A 23,401-nucleotide genomic window follows, 5' to 3' on the forward strand; every position below is an offset into this window, starting at 1 on the left:
ACAAAAGGTAATTTGATGTACTTCTGTGTCATAAACTGTCAGCAAAGAAACGGGCTCAAGTGATCCAAGCTGTTTATGTTCCACAAGAACCTCCACCTATTTCAGCTAACCTCTTCACAGCCTTCTATTCTCTTCTCCCTTGTACACAAAAGGAAGCTGGATAAGTATCTGCTATTTGCCTCAACCACTTGTGGCAAATGGAGACTATTTTTTTACTTCTATTATGGATGGGGAGACAAGCAAACTACTACTTTCCTCTCACCAACTCTCTAAGTAAAAGGTGTTTTGAATATGCTGTGGCATGTTTTCCCAAAACCTCTGTTCATGTGGTTCAATTTACTATTAATGTGCAGCAAACACGTTATGGTTAATGCAGAAGGTTAGTTTATTCAATGATGAAACCCTTGGAGGAGGGTTCACAACTTCCCACTTCATACACACATTGAGGGGAACAAATAGGAAAAACTATGGATAGTAACAGTAATAACCATAGAAATTAATATTCATGTGATTCCCAGAGTCTTGAGAAGTCAAAGTCCAGAAGGTGTATCCTCCATGGCTGAGTTCAGTCACAATGAACTTCTGATTAGAGACAACACAAAAAATCCTTGACATGATGGGCATGCTATGCTTCGACCACTTGACAGGCGTTGATCAAGTGTTGTGGGTGTCAACCTGGTTACATAGCTGGCAAGGGGCAGGGAAAATCAGACATCGCAATCTTGCTGGTGAGATTTGCGACTTCTTGTTTTTGCCACACTTTGTACCCCCATCTACAATCTTGTGCACGGAAAGTGCGGGCTCAAGATCCAATGTTAAAATTGTCCAAAAGACCAGAGGCTTGAGTCATGTGACATGACAAATTAATGGTTAATTGCAGCATACCAATCAGTTTCTGTGCTTCTGGCCAGAAATTGTTTCCACTTTGAGAGAGAGGAGGTGGCTATTCGAATTTTTCTGGCATGTTGCAGAGCCAGTTAATCTACACTTCCCCTCATATTTTATTGATTACAATGAGGTGTGGGATTCCACAGACACAGAAATTATTTTGTTAACTCTTGGGGGTAGCTTCTGGAACAGGCCAATCCTGTGGCATATGACTTATAGCAGCCATCTTTTTTGTTTCAACAGAGTTTTTGTTTCAGCAAAAAAATGTTTTTTTTGATATGTTATAGGGACCCAACCCCTTCCATTAGATCACCGTCCCAACCTGTTCAGCCATAGCCTTGCAGATCTTGTATCCTTGTAAATCTTTGCACCTTCTCCAGTGCCTCTATCCTTTTTCAATATTGAGACCAGAAATGTACTCACGAGTGTGGCTTTGTTTGCATTTTTATGTTTACTTGCATGATGATTATTAACAAATCAACGATTTGTAAATCTGTACCTCAATTCCTATGCTCCCCTAACCAATTTGGATTCTTAGTTCCCAAGGAGTTAAGTTGTCTTACTAATCATTATAAATGAACCACCCCACTTACCTCAATTGAAGTTCAACTGCTTTAAAACGTAAGACCTCTTGAACAATGGTTGTCACAAGCTTCTTTGTTGATGAACTCAATGAACAAAAGCAGTAGGAAAAGATAAACATGCAGGATTGCAGTATAAGCAGCTTGTGGTTTGTGCGTGAATGCAGGTAATGGCAGCATTTAAGTGTAATCTCTTAAAATAGGGATAATTGTTGAACCTTTCTCATAATTTTCTTGAAGGGAGAGGGCTGCAGTGAACCAGACTTTGGTCTGCTTATTCCCCTTAAACTGCTAAATTACAAAAATGACATGCCTATCTGCTCCTCACCCCAGTGCATATTGCATAAGATTGTAACTGAACCTATCATGCTTAAAAGAGGGAGATCAAAGTTGGTAAATGTGCAAAGCAAATATAATAATTGGGTCGTGTGCACTCACGTTTCACAGAACTTTTGCAACAGAGCATACAGAAAATTACCACTGCAAATCACTTAATGTCTAAGAAGTAGACATTGGTATGGCCACACTTGAAATACTGTGTACAGTTCTGATCACCCTATTATAGAAAGGATACTATTAAACTAAAGAGAGTGCAGAAAAGATTTACTCGGATGCTACTGGGACTTGATGGTTTGAGTTATAAGGAGAGGCTGGATAGACTGGGATTTTTTCCTCTGGAGCGTAGGAGGCTGAGGGGTGATTTTTATAGAGGTCTATAAAATGAGGGGCACAGATCAGCTGGATAGTCAATATCTTTTCCCAAAGGTAGGGGAGTCTAAAACCAGAGGGCATAGGTTTAAGATGAGAGGGGAGATACACAAAAGGGCCCAGAGGGGCAATTCTTTCACACAGAGAGTGGTGAGTGTCTGGAACGAGCTCAGTAAGAAGTCTCACAATACCAGGTTAAAGTCCAACAGGTTGCAGCGAGACATAGATAGAATGCAAGACTGGGCGGAGAAGTGGCAGATGGACTTCAACCCGGATAAGTGTGTGGTGATTCATTTTGGCAGATCCAATGGGATGAAGCAGCAATATAATATGAAGGGTACCATTCTTAGCAGTGTAGAGGATCAGAAGGACCTTGGGGTCCGGGTCCATAGGACTCTTAAATCGGCCTCGCAGGTGGAGGATGCGGTCAAGAAGGCGTACGGCGTACTGGCCTTCATTAATCGAGGGATTGAGTTTAGGAGTCGGGAGATAATGCTGCAGCTTTATAGGACCCTGGTTAGACCCCACTTGGAGTACTGCGCGCAGTTCTGGTCACCTCATTACAGGAAAGATGTTGAAGCCATTGAAAGGGTGCAGAGGAGATTTACAAGGATGTTGCCTGGATTGGGGGGCATGCCTTATGAGGATAGGTTGAGGGAGCTTGGTCTCTTCTCCCTGGAGAGACGAAGGATGAGAGGTGACCTGATAGAGGTTTACAAGATGTTGAGAGGTCTGGATAGGGTAGACTCTCAGAGGCTATTTCCAAGGGCTGAAATGGTTGCTACGAGAGGACACAGGTTTAAGGTGCTGGGGGGTAGGTACAGAGGAGATGTCAGGGGTAAGTTTTTCACTCAGAGGGTGGTGGGTGAGTGGAATCGGCTGACGTCGGTGGTGGTGGAGGCAAACTCGTTGGGGTCTTTTAAGAGACTTCTTGATGAGTACATGGGATTTAATGGGATTGAGGGCTATAGATAGGCCTAGAGGTGGGGATGTGATCGGCGCAACCTGTGGGCCGAAGGGCCTGTTTGTGCTGTGGCTTTCTATGTTCTATATGTTTATTTGGTAGCAAATGATATTTGCTACCAAATAAACCTGTTGGACTTTAACCTGGTGTTGTGAGACTTCTTACTGTGCTTACCCCAGTCCAAGGCCGGCATCTCCACATCATGGAATGAGCTGCCAGGGGCAGTAGTAGAGGTGGGTACAATTTTGTCTTTTAAAAAGCTTTAGACAGATAGAGTGGGTAGAGGGATATGGGCCAAATGCGGGCAATTGGGACTAGCTTCAGGGTTTTAAAAAAAAGGGTGGCATAGACAAGTTGGGCCGAAGGGCCTGTTTCCATGCTGTAAACCTCTATGACTCTGCACGGTTATGATGGCTCAATGAGTAAAGGCATCACTCACTATGCAGTCCTGAACCGTGCAAACAAGGAAGGTTCTGGGTTGGATCTATCATCTCTGCGCAGCTAGCCAGCGCTACTGTTGATAACAGGGTCCCTTCGTCAGAGAGAAAATTGGGCCGCGTTACTGCTGAGAAATTAAAGTGAGGTATGGCTGTATTGCAGCTTCTCGCGGGCCAGGTTGATTATCCTGTCATCACTTGTGTTGAGTCTAGTGTGGAAAATTGGCACGGAGTTGAGGTAGAATCCTTACAGTGCAGAACGAGGCCATTCAGCCCATCGGGTCTGCACCGACCACAATCCCACCCAGGCCCCATTCTCGTAACCCCACATATTTCCCTGTTAATCCCCTGACACGAGGGTCAATTTCGTAAGGCCAATCCACCGAACCCGCACATTTTTGGAGTGTGGGAGGAAACCGGAGCACCCAGAGGAAACCCACGCAGACACAGGGACAACGTGCAAACTCCACACAGACAGTGACCCAAGCTGGGAATTGAACCCAGGTCCCTGGTGCTATGAGGCAGCAGTGCTAACCACTGTGCCGCCCATACGACAATGTACGTACCGAGTGTGGAACTATATCTCAGTATGAAGTGATGCTCCCAGGCAAGAGGAGGCATAGATGAGCAACATTATAGACGTGGTTACCCCGAGTTGCATAAGCTGCATTTGAAGATTTACTTGGAGTATGGTGGAGCTCACTTACATGCCATGTAAGCAATCTCTGCCAGATACGTAGCCAGCGACAGAACAACACCATCCTGGGATTTATGTTCAGACCTATGTTGAACAGCTCCTAAATTTTAAGTGAGCCTTTTAACTGTTATATATACAGTTTCCAAAACATGAGTTTCAAATGGAATGAATATTTGTCACAGTGGCGTTTCCAATTAAATGCTGATTTCTTTCAGCAATGCAGTTGATAAGTGTAGGGTTTACACTGTGTCAGAGAACATAAACTTGGCTGAATTGAATTTAAAGAACATCAACATTCCCTGGCCTCTAACAGAACCGACTCTAATGCAAGAATTAAATGCCCTTTTTCTCATTATAAGACTGGTGCACGTTACCTTTTGCGTCAGATTTGAGAGTAATTCTGGGCCCTCTGCCATCCTGGTACTTGAAGCATTGGTGCTATCACAAGGTTCTGTCCTAAACTAACACTTCTCTGCTCACCTCCCATGCATCTCCACATCATGACCTCCCATGATCACAGTCACCATTGCAATGCTCTGCCCACCAAGGTTACAAAATGATCTGTAACCATGATACAAGATCCAAATATCTTACTTGATATACCAGCCTCTCATCCATCAACTCTGTCTACACTTCCCACTGCCTCGGCAAAGCAGCCAGCATAATTAAGGACCTCATGCACCCCGGACATTCTCTCTTCCATCGGGAAAAAGATACAAAAGTTTGAGGTCACGTACCAACCGACTCAAGAACAGCTTCTTCCCTGCTGCTGTCAGACTTTTGAATGGACCCACCTCGCATTAAGTTGATGTTTCTCTACACCCTAGCTATGACTGTAACACTACATTCTGCACTCTCTCCTTTCCTTCTCTATGAATGGTATGCTTTGTATAGTGCGCAAGAAACAATACTTTTCACTGTATACTGATACATGTGACAATAATAAATCAAATATTAAGTTGATCTTTCTCTACACCCTAGCTATGACTGTAACACTACATTCTGCACTCTCCTTTCCTTCTCTATGAATGGTATGCTTTGTATAGTGCGTAAGAAACAATACTTTTCACTGTATACTAATACATATGACAATAAATCAAATATTAAGTTGGCCTTTCTTTACCCCCGAGCTATGACTGTAATATTACATTCTGCACCCTCTCCTTTCCTTCTCTATGAACAGTATGCTTTGTCTGTATCGTGTGCAAGAAACAATACTTTTCACTGTATCCCAATACATGTGACAATAAATCAAATCAAAGAAACACCAGCTAAATGAGTGGAATATCTGTTTACTGTGAAAGGACAGCCTGAAGCTTGTGAAAGGCACAAGATCACTCCTCCAGGTCTACCTGAAAACCTGCAGCTTTCTTATTCAGTGTGGAACATGGAGGAGGGAGGGAAAGCTGTATTAAAATTTAAATGGCCATAGAGCTGGAGTGTTTTTGATGTATTTAAGGTAAGCGGGATCATGTCCCCACCTTGACATTGCTTGCTTTTCTAGTATCGGGATTCCGCTGACACGGGTAAGCAAATACCACACAAACACTGGCGAGAGCGCACTAACATAATCCACCCCCTCCATTACAGAAGAAGCAGAGATGAACAGCCCAGTCCATTGAAGTATTTCTCCCAGATAGTTCGGGTGGCGACTGAAAGCCCAGAGTCCGGTTTGAATGAATTTGCCCTGTTTGAAATAAAAAATGGCAATATTGTGAAATCCCACAAGAGCGTGTCCGCTTGTCTGTCTTCTCCATTAGCCCCTGCCACGCTGGACAAGAACACAAGTTGGGGATGACTAATTTTATGTGCAAAGACCTTAAAGCTACTGTGTCCTGTAAGGCAGCTTACGATTAGAACGCCAATCCTCGGCTGATGAAACAAGAAACCTCTGCTTCAATCTCTACCATTTATGATGAGAGAGATTTCAAAAGTGGATGAGAAAACATGCAGGGTTGGAACTTTGCACACACAATTAATAAATTGCTTGAATCTCTATTAGTGTTTCAGATTTGATAAGATCAGTAAATTAACTCCTACTGTTCCTTAAAGTAAAGTATATTTATTAGTGTCACAAGTAAGGCTTACATAACACTGCAATAAAGTTACTGTGAAATTCCCCTAGTCGCCACACTCCGGAAACCGAAGTGTATTACTAAAATATCACAACACCAGGTTAAAGTCCAACAGGTTTATTTGGTAGCATAAGCTTTCGGAGCACTGCTCCTTCATCAGGTGAGTCACTCAACACTCAAGCTCGACACCATCCAGGACAAAGCAGCCCGCTTGATAGGCACCCCATCCACAAACATTCAATCCCACCATCACTGACACACAGTAGGAACAATGCGACCATCTACTGCGGCTCCTTAGACAGCACCATCCAAACCCAGGACCACTTCCATCTAAAGGACAAAGGCAGCAGATACCAGCAAGAACATCACCACCTGCAAGTTCCCCTCCAACTCACTCACCATCCTGACTTGAAAATATATCTCCGTTCCTTCACTGTCGCTGGGACAAAATCCTGGAATTCCCTCCCTAACAGCACTGTGGGTGTACCTACACCACATGGACTGACTGATGTCCAATAACAATCCTGGAACTCCCTCCCTAACAGCACTGTGGGTGTACCTACACCACATGGACTGACTGATGTCCAATAACAATCCTGGAACTCCCTCCCTAACAGCACTGTGGGTGTACCTACACCACATGGACTGACTGATGTCCAATAACAATCCTGGAACTCTCTCCCTAACAGCACTGTGGATGTACCTACACCACATGGACTGCAGCGGTTCAAGAAAGCAGCTCATCACCACCTTAAGGGGCAATTAGGATGGGTAATAAATGCTGGCCCAGCCAGCGACGCCCACAGCCCATGAATAAATAAAGTTTTTAAAAAAGGGAAGAATTGCAACATTTATCTCCAACCAGTCTATGCGGAGTCTGCACGTTCTCCCCATGTCTGCGTGGGTTTCCTCCGCGTGCTCCGGTTTCCTCCGCGTGCTCCGGTTTCCTCCCACAGTCTGAAAGACGTGCTGGTTAGGTGGATTGGCCGTGCTAAATTCTCCATCAGTGTACCCAAACAGGAGTGTGGCGACGAGGGGATTTTCACAGTAACTTCATTGCAGTGTTAATGTAAGCCGACTTGTGACACTAATAAATAATTGAATCCAATACAGGTATCCCGGGGACTGCATATTGTGAATTAAGTCATGACGTTCCCTTGCTCCTCCCACTCTTTGAAAAAATGGGGGGGACGGACAGAGAGGGTAATTAGGAACATAGGAACAGGAGAAGTTCAGCCTATCAGTTTTGCCATTTAATGAGATCATGGCTGATCTGTGGCCTAACTCCATATACCTGCCTTTGACCCATGGATTGGCCATGCTAAATTGCCCCTTAGTGTCAGGGGGGCTAGCTAGGGTAAATACATGGGGTTATGGGGATAGGGCCTGGGCATGATTGTGGTCGGTGCAGACTCGATAGGCCGAATGACCTCCTTCTGCACTGTAGGATTCTATGATTCACCCTGTGTGTGTAGAAGTGCTTCCAAACATCTCTCCTGAACGGTCTGACCCTAATTTTTAGACGATGCCCCCAAGTTCTGGAATCTCCAACCAGTGAAAATAGTTTATCTTTATCTACCCTCTCTTTTCCTATTAGTATCTTGAAGACTTTGATCAGATCACCCCTTAACCTTCTAAATTCTACAGAATACGGGTCTAATTTGTGTAAGCTCTCTTCATAATTAAATCCCTGAAGTCCAGGTATCATTCTTGCAAACCTACACTGCACTCCCTCCAAGGCCGATATATCCTTCCTAAGGTGTGATGCCCAGATCTGCTCACAATTCTCCAGGTGGGGTCTAACCAGGGTTTTGTATAGCTGCAGCATGACCTCTGCATCCTCTAGATATAAAGGCCAGCATTTCATTAGCCTTCTAGATTATTCTCTGCACCTATACGTGGCATTTCAAAGATCGATGCACCTGAACCCCCAAGTCTCTTTGGACATTACTGTATTGGGTCAGCACAGTGACACAGTGGTTAGCACTGCTGCCTCACAGCGCCAGGGACCCGGCTTGGGTCACTGTCTGTGTGGAGTTTGCACGTTCTCCCCGTGTCTGTGCGGGTTTCCTCCGGGTGCTCCGGTTTCCTCCCACAGTCCAAAAGACGTGCTGGTTAGGTGCTAAATTCTCCCTCAGTGTTCCCGAACAGGAGTGTGGCGACCAGGGGATTCTCACAGTAACTTCATTGCAGTGTTAATGTAAACCGACTTGTGACAATAATAAATAAACTTTAAACTTTAATACCATCTACAAAGTACTCCGATCTAACCATTTTTAGTCCAACTTGAATAACCTCACACTTGATTGAAATCCATCTCTCACGGTTTTGCCATACGCCTCGTCTGCCAGTATCCCTTTGTAATTTTAAGCTATTGTTAAAAAGTACAGCAAAATTCACTTACAACATTATCAGGGTCACTTTTGAAATTCCATTTCTGTTGATCGGCAATGGCTTCTGTAGCAAATCCCAAAGTCCAGATTGTCCATCCAGTGTAGTCTCGAACACCCAAAGGCCAGTCCTTTCCCTTAGTGTTTAGAATTAGTGTTGGAAGAAGTGTGATGAAGATCCACACAGCTAGAAAGCAGGAACAAAACTTGACTATCACATTAAGGTGGCACAAATTATCAGTCAACAGATACTCAGCTGTAGTGTTTTAGCGCCATCTAATGCTGTTCCAGTGCACTGCATTGCTTGTGGGATTAGCACGGCAAGAAGTCTCACAACACCAGGTTAAAGCCCAACAGGTTTATTTTGGAATCATGAGCTTTCGGAGCACTGTTCGTTCAATGAAATAAGAGACTTCTTACCCCAGTCCAACCATAAGACCATAAGACATCGGAGCAGAATTAGGCCACTCGGCCCATCGAGTCTGCTCCGCCATTCAATCATGGCTGATATTTTTCTCATCCCCATTCTCCTGCCTTTTCCCCATAACCCCTGATCCCCTTATTAATCAAGAACCTATCTATCTCTGTGTTAAAGACACTCAATGACTTGGCCTCCACAGCCTTCTGCAGCAAAGAGTTCCACAGATTCACCACCCTCTGGCTGAAGAAATTCCTCCTCATCTCTGTTTTAAAGGATCGTCCCTTTAGCCTGAGGTTGTGCCCTCTGGTTCTAGTTTTTCCTACCAGTGGAAACATCCTCTCCACGTCCACTCTATCCAGGCCTTACAGTATCCTGTAAGTTTCAATAAGATCCCTCCTCATCCTTCGAAACTCCAACGAGTACAGACCCAGAGTCCTCAACCGTTCCTCATACGACAAGCACTTCATTCCAGGGATCATTCTTGTGAACCTCCTCTGGACCCTTTCCAAGGCCAGCACATCCTTCCTTAGATACGGGGCCCAAAACTGCTCACAATACTCCAAATGGGGTCTGACCAGAGCCTTATACAGCCTCAGAAGTTCATCCCTGCTCTTGTATTCTAGCCCTCTCGACATGAATGCTAACATTGCATTTGCCTTCCTAACTGCCGACTGAACCTGCACGTTAACCTTAAGAGAATCTTGAACAAGGACTGCGATGTCCCTTTGTGTTTCTGATTCCGGCATCCCCACATCATTGAGATTAGCATGGTTATGGGGATCCAGACTGCAAGTCTTTTTTTAAATGCTGACATTGTGGGAAGGGAACATTTATCTGCCTATGGAAGTTCAAAAGTGTACCCGAGAGAGTCAGCAGTAAACAATATGTTCACAGCCACAGTAGTACATAGGCATTATGCGCACTAACTCATGCTTTCTGCATATTACAACAATACAAATAGTGCCTCTCTAGAGAGGAACACTGTTAAATTCTCCCATTTTGGATTTAACAATACTTCTGGTCTGCAAATTACCACTGAGACCAAGTGATAAACTGGGATTCTGCCGCCCAGCTATAGGACAAAAGGTTCGGAAATCAGAAGTCCGTATTCTCACTGAAATAGTGCCAGGGGATCAGCAATTGTTAGTGCTGAGAGGGAGAAAAATCTATGGGTACTTGTTCACTGTCTTCCTCAAAGAATTAACTCATACAGTTTTATTATCGACTCCAGGAAATTGTTGTGACTTAAGTTAGCCCAAAGATGCAAGCCACATAATTTGCACATTCTCCCCGTGTCTGCGTGGGTTTCCTTCGGGTGCTCCGGTTTCTTCCCATACTCCAAAGATGTATAGGTCAGGTGGACTGGCCATGCTAAATTGTCCCTTAGTGTCCAAAGATGTGCAGGTTAGGTGGATTGGCCATGCTAAATTGCCCCTTAGTGTCCATAGATGTGCAGGTTAGGTGGATTGGCCATGCTAAATTGCCCCTTAGTGTCCATAGATGTGCAGGTTAGGTGGATTGGCCATGCTAAATTGCCCCTTAGTGTCCAAAGATATGTAGGTTAGGTGGATTGGCCGTGCTAAATTGTCCCTCAGTGTCCAAAGATATGTGGGTTAGGTGGATTGGCCATGCTAAATTGCCTCTTAGTGTCGGGTTTAGCAGGGTAAATATGTGGGGTTTCAGGAGTAGGGCCTGGGTGGGATTGTGGTCAGTGCAGACTCGATGGGCCGAATGGCCTCCTTCTGTACTGATTCTACACGTCCTAGCGCACATCAAGTCTCGTTCATCTATCACCCCTGAACTCGCTGATCTACATTGGCTCCCAGACTGGCAACGCCTCAGTATTAACATTCCCATCCTTGTGTTCAAATCCCTCCATGGCCTTCCTATCACTTGTGATCTCAGTAAACTCCCGCAGCCAGCACAGCTCTCAGATATCTGTGCACTCATTCAATTCTGGCCTCTTGTGCATCCCCAATTTGAATCGCTCGACCACAGATGGATGTTGCCTTCAGCTACGGAGATCCCAAGCTCTGGAATTCCCTCCCTACACCTCTCCGCTTCAGTCTCCTTCAAGATGCTCATTAAAACTTACTTCTAAGACCAAGCTTCTGCTTGCCTGTTCTAAAATCTCCTCATGCAGCTTGGTGTCAAATTCTGTTCCACAATGTTCCAGTGAGGCATCTTTGAGCATTTCACTACATTAAGGAAGTGAGCTGCACGCAAGTTGGAGGTGTTAGAATCATAGAATCCTATATGCAGAAGGACGTCATTCGGCCCATCGAGCCTGCAACAACAACAATCCCACCCATGCCCTATCCCCATAACCCCACATATTGACCCTGCTAATCTCCCTGACACTAGGGTCAATTTAGTATGGCCAATCCACCTAACCTGCACATCTTTGGACACTAAGGGACAATTTAGCATGGCCAATCCACCTAACCTGCACATCTTTGGACACTAAGGGACAATTTAGCATGGCCAGCCCATCTAACCTGCACATCTTTGGACACTAAGGGTCATTTTAGTATGGCCAATCTACCTAACCTACATATCTTTGGACACTATGGGTCATTTTAGCATGGCCAATCCACCTAACCTACACATCTTTGGACACTAAGGGACAATTTAGCATGGCCAATCCACCTAACCTGCACATCTTTTGACACTAAGGGGCAATTTAGCATGGCCAATCCACCTAACCTGCACATCTTTGGACACTAAGGGACAATTTAGCATGACCAATCCACCTAACCTGCACATCTTTGGACACTAAGAGGCAATTTAGCATGGCCAATCCACCTAACCTACACATCTTTGGACACCAAGGGACAATTTAGCATGGCCAATCCACCTAACCTGCACATCTTTGGACTGTGGGAGGAAACCGGAGCACCCGGAGGAAACCCACGCAGACACGGGGAGAATGTGCAGACTCCACACAGACAGTGACCTGAGGCCGGAATCGAACCCGGGTCCCTGGCGCTGTGAGGCAACAGTGCTAACCACTGTGCCACCGTGCCACCCTGCCCTGCAAGCACCAACTGCATGGTACATCTCCAATGTAAGGGAGGTAATGTTGCTAAAAATCAAGCCTCCCGCATTCCTCCTGGTGTGGCTCCCTTTTTATTGAAGAGAAAGTCCGCTCTTAAATGAGAAGCTTCTGCTGAATTTGTCGCAGTGTATAGCGTCTACAGTATCTGCACCACCCTTCACTTTCCAAAATACCTTGGACGGGGGGTGGTTGTGGGGGTCAGGTCGTTCCTTTGGTGGCTTGGTGCTGTCCACCACATTAGAATGAGAAAGCAATTCCAAGACAGATGAAGGGGGAAAATATACTGTCAAGGAATTGATTTTTTTTTTCTAATATAGAAAACACAGACCCCCCAGGAAGCATACCTTGAAGCGTCCAGTAAATAAAGAATTGTCTTGGGCTGGTGCGAACTTTATTGAAACGTCTATCATGGCCTTCCTTTAACACTCTGAAGAACAGAAATAGACCCAGTCTGGAATTGAAAAAAAAGACTCAATTATGCCTCAGGCATTTCACTTGGGCTGTCTTTATCGTTGAATCCCCTCAATTAAGCTGTCACAGAACTGTTTGATGTACACAATGCTCCATATCTTTTGTCCCTGGTGCTCTTGGCTATAGCTCAAACACGAGTGCCGAGGGGGAGGTGTTTTACACCGCGCTGTTTGCTAAAACTTCTAATATGATCCAAATAGGGAGTCCAAGGCCAACCAGGCCCAGAGTGAAGCACAGCAAGACTCCGTTGGAGGAAGTTTAGCGTCTGTGAGAAGCTGCGGCCACAGCTAAACATGGGCTGCTGGTCTCAAAGTGGACGTTTTACTCTATTTACTGACAGCAGCCCTTTGTCATAATTTATTATACCAGCTCCTCCATCTTTAAAGTTAAAATCAGGACTGGTCTGATTTCCTGGCATTTGGTTAAAGGCAACATAGAGGAGAAATATTTGGGGCGGGACGGTAGCACAGTGGTCAGCACTGCTGCCTCACAGCGCCATGGACCCGGGTTCGATTCCCGGCTTGGGTCACTGTCTGTGTGGAGTCTGCACGTTCTCCCCATGTCTGCGTGGGTTTCCTCCGGGTGCTCCGGTTTCCTCCCACAGTCCAAACAGTATGTAGGTTAGGTGGATTGGCCATGCTAAGTTGCCCCTTCGTGTCCAAAAATGTGTAGGTTAGGTGGATTGGCCATGCTAAATTGTCCCTTAGTGTCCAAAGGTGTGCAGGTTAGGTGGATTGGCCATGCTAAATTGCCCCTTAGTATCCAAAGATGTGCAGGTTAGGTGGATTGGCTATGCTAAATTGCCCCTTAGTGTCCAAAGATGTGCAGGTTAGGTGGATTGGCCATGCTAAATTGCCCCTTAGTGTCCAAAGATGTGTAGGTTGGGTGGATTGGCCATGCTAAATTGTCCCTTAGTATCCAGAGATGTGTAGGTTGGGTGGATTGGCTATGCTAAATTGCCCCTTAGTGTCCAAAGATGTGCAGGTTAGGGGGATTGGCCATGCTAAATTGCCCCTTAGTGTCCAAAGATGTGTAGGTTGGGTGGATTGGCTATGCTAAATTGCCCCTTAGTGTCCAAAGATGTGCAGGTTAGGGGGATTGGCCATGCTAAATTGACCCTAGTATCAGGGGATTAGCAGGGTAAATGTGTGGGGTTACGGGAATAGGGCCTGGGTGGGACTGTGGTCGGTGCAGACGCGATGGGCCGAATGGCCTCCTTCTGCACTGTAGGGATTCTATGATGGTCTGTTCACAAGCAACAGCTCCGTTTAACTTCCTTCTTTTCTTCCAGCAAGATTACAGGAGTATATGATGATGCAAATTATCTTGTAAATGTGGTTTCTGGCTGGCAAATGGACGAGGTGAAGTTAAGCTATTCAGCAGCCCTCGCCTTGACTTCCAGTTTGTGTTGAGTGAGCTGGTCAACCAGGCAGCAATAGTGCCAACACAGCTAAGTGTCAGACTGCAGACAGAGAGAGAGAGATGGGTGGTCAGTTAAACTCGTAGCTCTTGTGCCTTGCAGACAGTGCATATTTTTGAGCAGGGATTGGGATTGACTGCGATGTTATACATGGCTGAATAGCTGACTGCCCTTCAGCATCATGTTTAGCTCCCAGAAGAAGAATAGTCACAGGGGGGGAAAGAAAGTCCAGGAATATGGTGAAAGAGCAGGGGAGTGGGATAAATTGGTTTGCTCTGCAAAAGAGCTAGCACGCCCTAGATGGGGCAAAAGGCCTCATTCTGTGCTGTATTGTTCTAGGTGTAAGGAAGAGCCGCTTCAGGGCAAACAAAGGCTTACTCAAAGTACAGGATCCCTGACTGGGAAGATTGGATTCTGATGGCATTTCATAGAATCGACAGTGCAGAAGGAGGCCATTCGGCCCATCGAGTCTGCACCGACCACAATCCCACCCAGGCCCTACTCCCGTAACCCCACATATTTACCCTGCTAATCCCCATGACACTAGGTCAATTTAGCATGGCCAATCCACCTAACCCTCACATCTCTGGACTGTGGGAGGAAACCCACGCAGACACGGGGAGAACGTGCAAACTCCACGCAGACACGGGGAGAACGTGCAAACTCCACGCAGACAGTGACCCGAGCCGGGAATTGAACCCAGGTCCCTGGCGCTGTGAGGCAGCAGTGCTAACCACTGTGCCACCGTGCCAATTTGAAAGACTTTTACAAAATCACGGGAGGCCCCAGGCGATGAGGCACAAACCATGAAGTGTTAGAAATGCAGACGTGTGCCCTTAATCCCACACTTGCTGAGTTACTAGCACCTGGCTTTCAAGTTGGAAGCTGGGCACTGCCCGCAGACCGTTAATTCGCCTCCCAGCAGTTGGCAGCTAGTCACTCCTCTGCCAACTTAGCCAGTGCCAGTTTGAAGAAGGGAAGGTGCGGAAAGGTCTGGGAAAGAGAAATCTACGCCAAGGTAAAACACCGGTCAAAAGAAAACATACAGGACACAAGCTCAGCATTCAACTTGGAATCTGATCTGCTGAATCCTCACCTCAGGCCCCACACAGTTATCAAGGCACTCTGTATTTTCTGCCTGTGGTAGCTGGTGCCATTCCATCTGTAACTCAGGTAAGTCAGTATGATGAAGGTCCCTGAGCCTGCAAACAGATGAATAATATGTCACTGCATGGACCTGCAGAATGTGAAACAGATATTTAAAAATGAGAGACAAGCCGAAAGATACTTTGAGCTTCGAGCAAGCGAAGCAATATGCCCACTGTAACACTTGCTTCTTTATTTGCTTCAGTGCTTAGAATCATAGAATCCTACGGTGCAGAAGGAGGCCATTCAGCCCATCAAGTCTGCACTGACCACAATCCCACCCTATCCCCGTAACCCCATGCATTTACCCGAGCTGGTGCCCCTGACACTAAGGGGCAATTTAGCACGGCCAATCCACCTAACCAGCACATTTTTGGACTGTGGGAGGAAACCGGAGCAAAGAACAAAGGACAAAGAAAATTACAGCACAGGAACAGGCTGTGTTTCGGCCCTCCAAGCCTGCACCGACCATGCTGCCCGACTGAACTAAAACCCCCTACCCTTCCGGGGACCGTATCCCTCTATTCCCATCCTATTCATGTATTTGTCCAGACACCCCTTAAAACTCACTATCGTATCTGCTTCCACTATCTCCCCCGGCAGCGAGTTCCAGGCACCCACCACCCTCTGTGTAAAATATCTGCCTCGTACATCTCCTTTAAACCTTGCCCCTCGCACCTTAAACCTGTGCCCCCGAGTAATTGACTCTTCCACCCTGGGGAAAAAGCTTCTGACTATCTACTCTGTCCATGCCACCTGGAGGAAACCCTTGCAGACATGGGGAGAACGTGCAGACTCCGCACAGACAGGTCCCTGGCGCTGTGAGGCAGCAGTGCTAACCACTGTGCCACCATGACGCCCCTTATTGCATCAACATTGCAACAGCAAAACAGACTGTACAGCCCAATCCAGTCTGTCATGTTTCAGTGTATCCTCCACACCAGCAGTATCCTAATCCCATGTGTCCGCTCTTTTCCCATATTCCTTTCTCCTCTTTCCTTCAACCACTTCTCTAAACCATCAATATCCTGGGGGTTACCACTGACCAGAAACTGAACTGGACTCTCCCACAGTCCAAAGATGTGTAGGTTAGGTGGATTGACCATGCTAAATTCACCCGAGTGTCAGGGGGATTAGCAGGGTAAATATGTGAGCTTACGGGGAGAGAGCTTGGGTGGGATTGTGGTTGGTGCAGACTCGATGGGCTGAATGGCCTCCTTCTGCACTGTAGGGATTCTATATTAATACCATGGCTGCAAGAGCAGGTCAGAGGCTGGGAATCCTGTCGAGAGTAACTCACCTCCTGACTCCCCAAAGCCTGTCCACCATCCACAAGGCACAAGTCAGGAGTGTGATGGAATACTCCCCACTTGCCTGGATGGTGCAGCTCCAACAAAACTCGAGAAGCTCAACACCATCCAGGATAAAGCAGCCCCGCTTGATTGGCCCCCCATCCACAAACACCCACTCCCTCCACCACCGACGCTCAGTAGCAGCAGTGTGTACTATCTACAAGATACACTGCAGCAACTCACCAAAGATCCTTAGACAGCATCTTCCAAACCCACGGCCACTTCCATCTAGAAGGACAAGGGCAGCAGATACATGGGAACACCACGATTAGCAAGTTCCCCGCCAAGCCACTCACTGTCCTGACTAGGAAATACATCACCGTTCCTTCACTGTCGCTGTCAAAATCCTGGAATTTCCTCCCTAACAGCACTGTGGGTGTACCTACACCACATGGACTGCCTGATGTCCAATAACAATCCTGGAACTCCCTCCCTAACAGCACTGTGGGTGTACCTACACCTCATGGACTGACTGATGTCCAATAACAATCCTGGAACTCCCTCCCTAACAGTACTGTGGGTGTACCTGCACCACATGGACTGACTGATGTCCAATAACAATCCTGGAACTCCCTCCCTAACAGTACTGTGGGTGTACCTGCACCACATGGACTGACTGATGTCCAATAACAATCCTGGAACTCCCTCCCTAACAGCACTGTGGGTGTACCTACACCACATGGACTGACTGATGTCCAATAACAATCCTGGAACTCCCTCCCTAACAGCACTGTGGGTGTACCTACACCACATGGACTGACTGATGTCCAATAACAATCCTGGAACTCCCTCCCTAACAGCACTGTGGGTGTACCTACACCACATGGACTGACCGATATCCAATAACAATCCTGGAACTCCCTCTCTAACAGCACTGTGGGAGTACCTACACCACATGGACTGACTGATGTCCAATAACAATCCTGGAACTCTCTCCCGAACAGCACTGTGGGTGTACTACACCACATGGACTGACTGATGTCCAATAACAATCCTGGAACTCCCTCCCTAACAGCAGTGCAGGTGTACCTACACTGCATGGACTGACTGATGTCCAATCACAATCCTGGAACACCCTCCCTAACAGCACTGTGGGTGTACCTACACCACATGGACTGACTGATGTCCAATAACAATCCTGGAACACCCTCCCTAACAGCACTGTGGGTGTACCTACACCACATGGACTGACTGATGTCCAATAACAATCCTGGAACACCCTCCCTAACAGCACTGTGGGTGTACCTACACCACATGGACTGACTGATGTCCAATAACAATCCTGGAACTCCCTCTCTAACAGCACTGTGGGTGTACCTACACCACATGGACTGACTGATGTCCAATAACAATCCTGGAACTCCCTCCCTAACAGCACTATGGGTGTACCTACACCACATGGACTGCATCGATTCAAGATGGCGGCTCACCACCACCTTCTCAAAGGCGGATGAACTAATTTTAAAAAAGCATCGCCAGAGAATCGCAGAGTGTCTTGTGGTGCGAAGGTAATGAACCTGCAATGTCTGGGCCACGGGCAGTCCCACTTTAAGGCTTCATGGCCACAGAATATGCATTTGTAATCTGGCCAAAGCGATTGATTATCAGCCTGTCAATCCTGCCAACCTGCCAGAGGGCAGGCGGTAAGAGTGGGTGAGTTTGCTGGTCAGCCACACTGCAGAAGGCAATGGCAAACCACTGCAGTACCTTGCCAAGCATAATCACGGACAATCCAATGGAAAGCCGTGGTCACCAATACCCTCTTGGAGGAGGATGGAATCTTGAGGCTATTCAGCCTGCTATCCCTGTACCACTGAAACCGCTCCCACTCTCAAACAACAGCATCAGATCACAACTCGCTGTGTGAAATAAAATCTAATTTCCTTCCATTTCATAGCACAGAAGGAGGCCATTCGGCCCATCGAGTCTGCACCGATCACAATCCCACCCAGACCCCATTCCCGTAACCCCACACATTACCCCTGCTAATCCCCCTGACACTAGGGTCAATTTAGCACGGCCAATCCACCTAACCAGCACGTCTTTCAGACTGTAGGAGGAAACCAGAGCACCCGGAGGAAACCCACGCAGACATGGGGAGAACGTGCAGACTCCGCACAGACAGTGACCCAAGCCGGGAATCGAACCCGGGTCCCTGGCGCTGTGAGGCAGCAGTGCTAACCACTGTGCCACCGTGCTGCCCACTTTCTTTCTTGTGCCTTCAATCACTAACTCTGAATCAAATTATTTTCCTTACCCTCCCTCTTAGGGTGACCTGGGTGTCATGGTGGAACAGTCGCTGAAGGTTGACATGTAGGTACAGCAGGCGGTGAGGAAAGCTAATGGCATGCTGACCTTCATAGCAAGAGGGTTTGTGTATGGGAGTAGGGGTGTCTTGCTGCAGTTATACAGGGCCTTGGTGAGGCCACATCTTGAGTATTGTGTGCAGTTTTGGTCTCCTAGTCTGAGGAAGGACACTCTTGCTATTGATGGAGTCCAGCGAAGGTTCAGCAGACTGATTCCTGGAATGGCAGGACTGACATACGAAGAGAGACTGGATCGACTGGGTTGTACTCACTGGAATTTAGAAGAATAAGAGGGGATCTCATAGAAACATATAAAATCCTGACCAGACTGGGCAGGCCAGATGCGGGGAGAATGTTCCCAATGTTGGGGAAGGCCAGAACTAGGGATCACAGTCTAAGAATAAGGGGTAAGCCATTCAGGACTGAAATGAGGAAGAACTTCTTCACTCAGAGAGTTGTGAACCTGTGGAATTCTCAACCACAGAAAGCTGTTGGGGCCAGTTAGAATCATAGAATCCCTACAGTGCAGAAGGAGGCCATTTGGCCCATCGAGTCTGCACCGACCACAATCCCACCCAGGCCCTATCCCCATAACCCCATGCATTTACCCTTACCCCCCTGACACTAAGGGGCAATTTAGCACGGGTTAATCCACCTAACCTTCAGTTGGTTAGATATGTTCAGGAGGGAGCTGGACGTGGCCCCTGCGGCGAAAGGGATCAAGGGGATGTGGAGAGAAAGCGGGAGTGGGATACTGAAAGTGCATGATCCGCCATGATCATATTGAATGGTAGTGCAGGCTCGAAGGGCTGAATGGCCTCCTCCACTTATTTTCTGTGTTAACCTTGTGTAGTTCAGTATCCTGGTTCTAAGCCACAGTCCCATCCAGTGTCAAATCACCCTAAAATGTTTGACAAAGGGTCATCTGGACTCGAAAAGTCAGCTCTTTTCTCTCCTTACAGATGCTGCCAGACCTGCTGAGATTTTCCAGCATTTTCTCCTTTGGTTTCAGATTCCAGCATCTGCAGTAATTTGCTTTTACCCTAAAATCTCTGTTTCAGAACAACCCCAATTGTTCAAGTCTTATTAAAACATTGTCGATTGCATCCATTGACTCTGTCTACACTTCCCGCTGCCTCGGGAAAAGCAGGCAGCATAATTAAGGACCCCACGCACCCCGGACATTCTTTCTTCCACCTTCTTCCGTCGGGAAAAAGATACAAAAGTCTGAGGTCACGTACCAACCGATTCAAGAACAGCTTCTTCCCTGCTGCTGTCAGACTTTTGAATGGACCTACCTCACATTAAGTTGATCTTTCTCTACACCCCAGCTATGACTGTAACACTACATTCTACACTCTCTCCTTTCCTTCTCTATGAACGGTATGCTTTGTCTGTATAGCGCGCAAGAAACAATACTTTTCACTTTATGTTAATACATAGAACATAGAACATTACAGCGCAGTACAGGCCCTTCGGCCCTCGATGTTGCGCCGACCAGTGAAACCAATCTAAAGCCCCTCTAACCTACACTATTCCAATATCATCCATATGTTTATCCAATAACCACTTGAACGCTCTCAACGTTGACGAGTCCACCACTGCTGCAGGCAGGGCATTCCACGCCCTTACTACTCTCTGAGTAAAGAACCTACCTCTAACATCTGTCCTATATCTCTCACCCCTCAATTTAAAGCTATGTCCCCTCGTGCTAGCCAACACCATCCGAGGAAAAAGGCTCTCACTATCCACCCTATCTAATCCTCTGATCATCTTGTAAGCCTCTATTAAGTCACCTCTTAACCTTCTTCTCTCTAACGAAAACAACCTCAAGCCCCTCAGCCTTTCCTCATACGATTTTCCCACCATACCAGGCAACATCCTGGTAAATCTCTGCACCCTTTCCAACACTTCCACATCTTTCCTATAATACGGCGACCAGAACTGTACGCATGTGACAATAATAAATCAAATCAAATATTAAGCTGATCTTTCTCTACACCCTATCTGTAACTGTAACACTACATTCTGCACCCTCTCCTTTCCTTCTCCCCGATGTACTCTATGAACAGTATGCTTTGTCTGTATCGTGCGTAAGAAACAATACTTTTCACTGTATCCCAATACATGTGACAATAATAAATCAAATCAAATATTAAGTTGATCTTTCTCTACACCCTAGCCATGACTGTAACACTACATTCTGCACCGTCTCCTTTCCTTCTCCCCTATGTACTCTATGAACAGTATGCTTTGTCTGTATAGCGTGCAAGAAACAATACTTTTCACTGTATCCCAATACATGTGACAATAATAAATCAAAGTCAGTCCAATACCCTGTAAAGAATAATTGTGTTCGTGAATTATCTAACACATAACTCGTGTTTGGTTGTTGCACAGGCGTTACACAACGATCAAAAACATGTTTCATAACAGCCACGTTTAAAACTGTCTTTCACGTTTAAAACTGACCCTCTCTGTCTTTCCCACCCAGCTGTCTTTCCAAACACGACAGGTTAGCGGAGGAACGTGTTGTAAGCACTGGGCAAAAACAAAACAACATGAAACTGAACTGTTAGTTAATCCTCATTCCTCCTCGTCTCCGGCTATTGCCGTTTGTAAGTTTCAGAACCTCCACTAACCAGCTAAGTCATAAAACTTCTCGGTTTGCAGAATGCTTGCTGCGACCCAGAGGACCCACTGAACGGTCAGGTCGAGTAAAGCACATTTCACCAAAATCATGCCCATCTCCAGGCAAGTCGAGCCAGTGTCAAAGCACCTCTGTTCATTCACAGTGCGGAAGTAGCTCTCCAGCCTGTGTTGCGGGCTAAGGGGCTTGTTCTTGTCCTGTATGGTCGATGCAGCAGATTGACACTGCGTGAGATTAATGTGCCCGCCCCAGGAAATCCAATGCCTTAAAAGGAGGAAATTGGCGCCTGTTCAATTTCGAAATTATGGGACTATCTTGCAGACTTTGATCCTGGACTCTGGACAGTGAAACAATAACTCTTTACTCTGCCCTGCAAATCTTTCATTCTTTATCCATGAGTGTCAAGGATATGTTGTGAGTCCCCTCTCGTACACGAAGGTGTTCAAATCGAACTTTCTGCATTTAACCTCATCGAATCATAGAATCCCTACAGTGCAGAAGGAGGCCATTCGGCCCATCGAGTCTGCACTGACCACAATCCCACCCAGGCCCTATTCCCGTAACCCCGTGCATTCATTCTGCTAGTCCCCCTGACACGAGGGTCAATTTAGCACGGCCAATCCACCTAACCCGCACATCTTTGGAGTGTGGGAGGAAACGGGAGCACCCGGAGGAAACCCATGCAGACACGGGGAGAATGTGCAGACTCCACACAGACCCTCTCTCAAGATTGCTGTTGAGTTACGAGTAGAAATTTAATCTCAGCAAAACAGGGGGGAATAAGCCCCCCCTTATAAAGGGGGAAATCAAAAACGCTTTCTGCTAACGGCTGGGTGGTGAGAGGAGAATTCAGAGCCATTTAAATTGATGCCCTCCCCCACACCTCCATTTATTAACCACTCTCTTAATCTGTCATCGAGCCATAGAGGTTTACAGCATGGAAACAGGCCCTTCGGCCCAACTTGTCCATGCCACCCTTTTTTTTAAAAAACCCCTAAGCTAATCCCAATTGCCCGCATTTGGCCCATATCCCTCTATACCTATCTTACCCATGTAACTATCTAAATGCTTTTTAAAAGACAAAATTGTACCCGCCTCTACTACTACCTCTGGCAGCTTGTTCCAGACACTCACCACCCTCTGTGTGAAAAAATTGCCCCTCTGGACACTTTTGTATCTCTCCCCTCTCACCTTAAACCTATGCCCTCTAGTTTTAGACTCCCCTACCTTTGGGAAAAGATATTGACTATCTAGCTGATCTATGCCCCTCATTATTTTAAAGACCCCTATATGATCACCCCTCAGCCTCCTACGCTCCAGAGAAAAAAGTCCCAGTCTATCCAGCCTCAATCCATCAAGTCCCGGTAGCATCCTAGTAAATCTTTTCTGCACTCTTTCTAGTTTAATAATATCCTTTCTATAATAGGGTGACCAGAACTGTACACAGTATTCCAAGTGTGGCCTTACCAATGTCTTGTACAACTTCAACAAGATGTCCCAACTTCTGTATTCAATGTTCTGACTGATGAAACCAAGCATGCCGAATGCCTTCTTCACCACTCTGTCCACCTGTGACTCCACTTTCAAGGAGCTATGAACATGTACCCCTAGATCTCTTTGTTCTGTAACTCTACCCAACGCCCTACCATTAACTGAGTAAGTCCTGCCCTGGTTCAATCGGCCAAAATGCATCACCTCGCATTTGTCTAAATTAAACTCCATCTGCCATTCGTCAGCCCACTGGCCCAATTGTTCAAGATCCCGTTGCAATTGGGGATAACTTTCTTCACTGTCCAGTATGCCGCCAATCTTAGTGTTATCTGCAAACTTATTAACC

General features: G+C 46.5%; 1 protein-coding gene across 1 annotated transcript; it reads right to left on the minus strand.

Moving 5' to 3' along the window:
• Positions 1–450: 450 nt before the first annotated feature.
• LOC144481914 (uncharacterized) lies at positions 451–21,711 on the minus strand. Its single transcript, XM_078201078.1, has 5 exons — positions 21,557–21,711; positions 15,207–15,312; positions 12,564–12,670; positions 8,755–8,927; positions 451–687 (listed from the first exon to the last, which is right to left on the minus strand). Exons 1-5 carry the CDS (start codon positions 21,660–21,662, stop codon positions 655–657), a joined length of 525 nt encoding a protein of 174 aa, XP_078057204.1. The 5' UTR covers positions 21,663–21,711; the 3' UTR covers positions 451–654.
• Positions 21,712–23,401: the final 1,690 nt, after the last annotated feature.

The sequence above is a fragment of the Mustelus asterias genome, chromosome X (assembly GCF_964213995.1).
Source record: "Mustelus asterias chromosome X, sMusAst1.hap1.1, whole genome shotgun sequence".
Taxonomy (NCBI): Eukaryota; Metazoa; Chordata; class Chondrichthyes; order Carcharhiniformes; family Triakidae; genus Mustelus; species Mustelus asterias.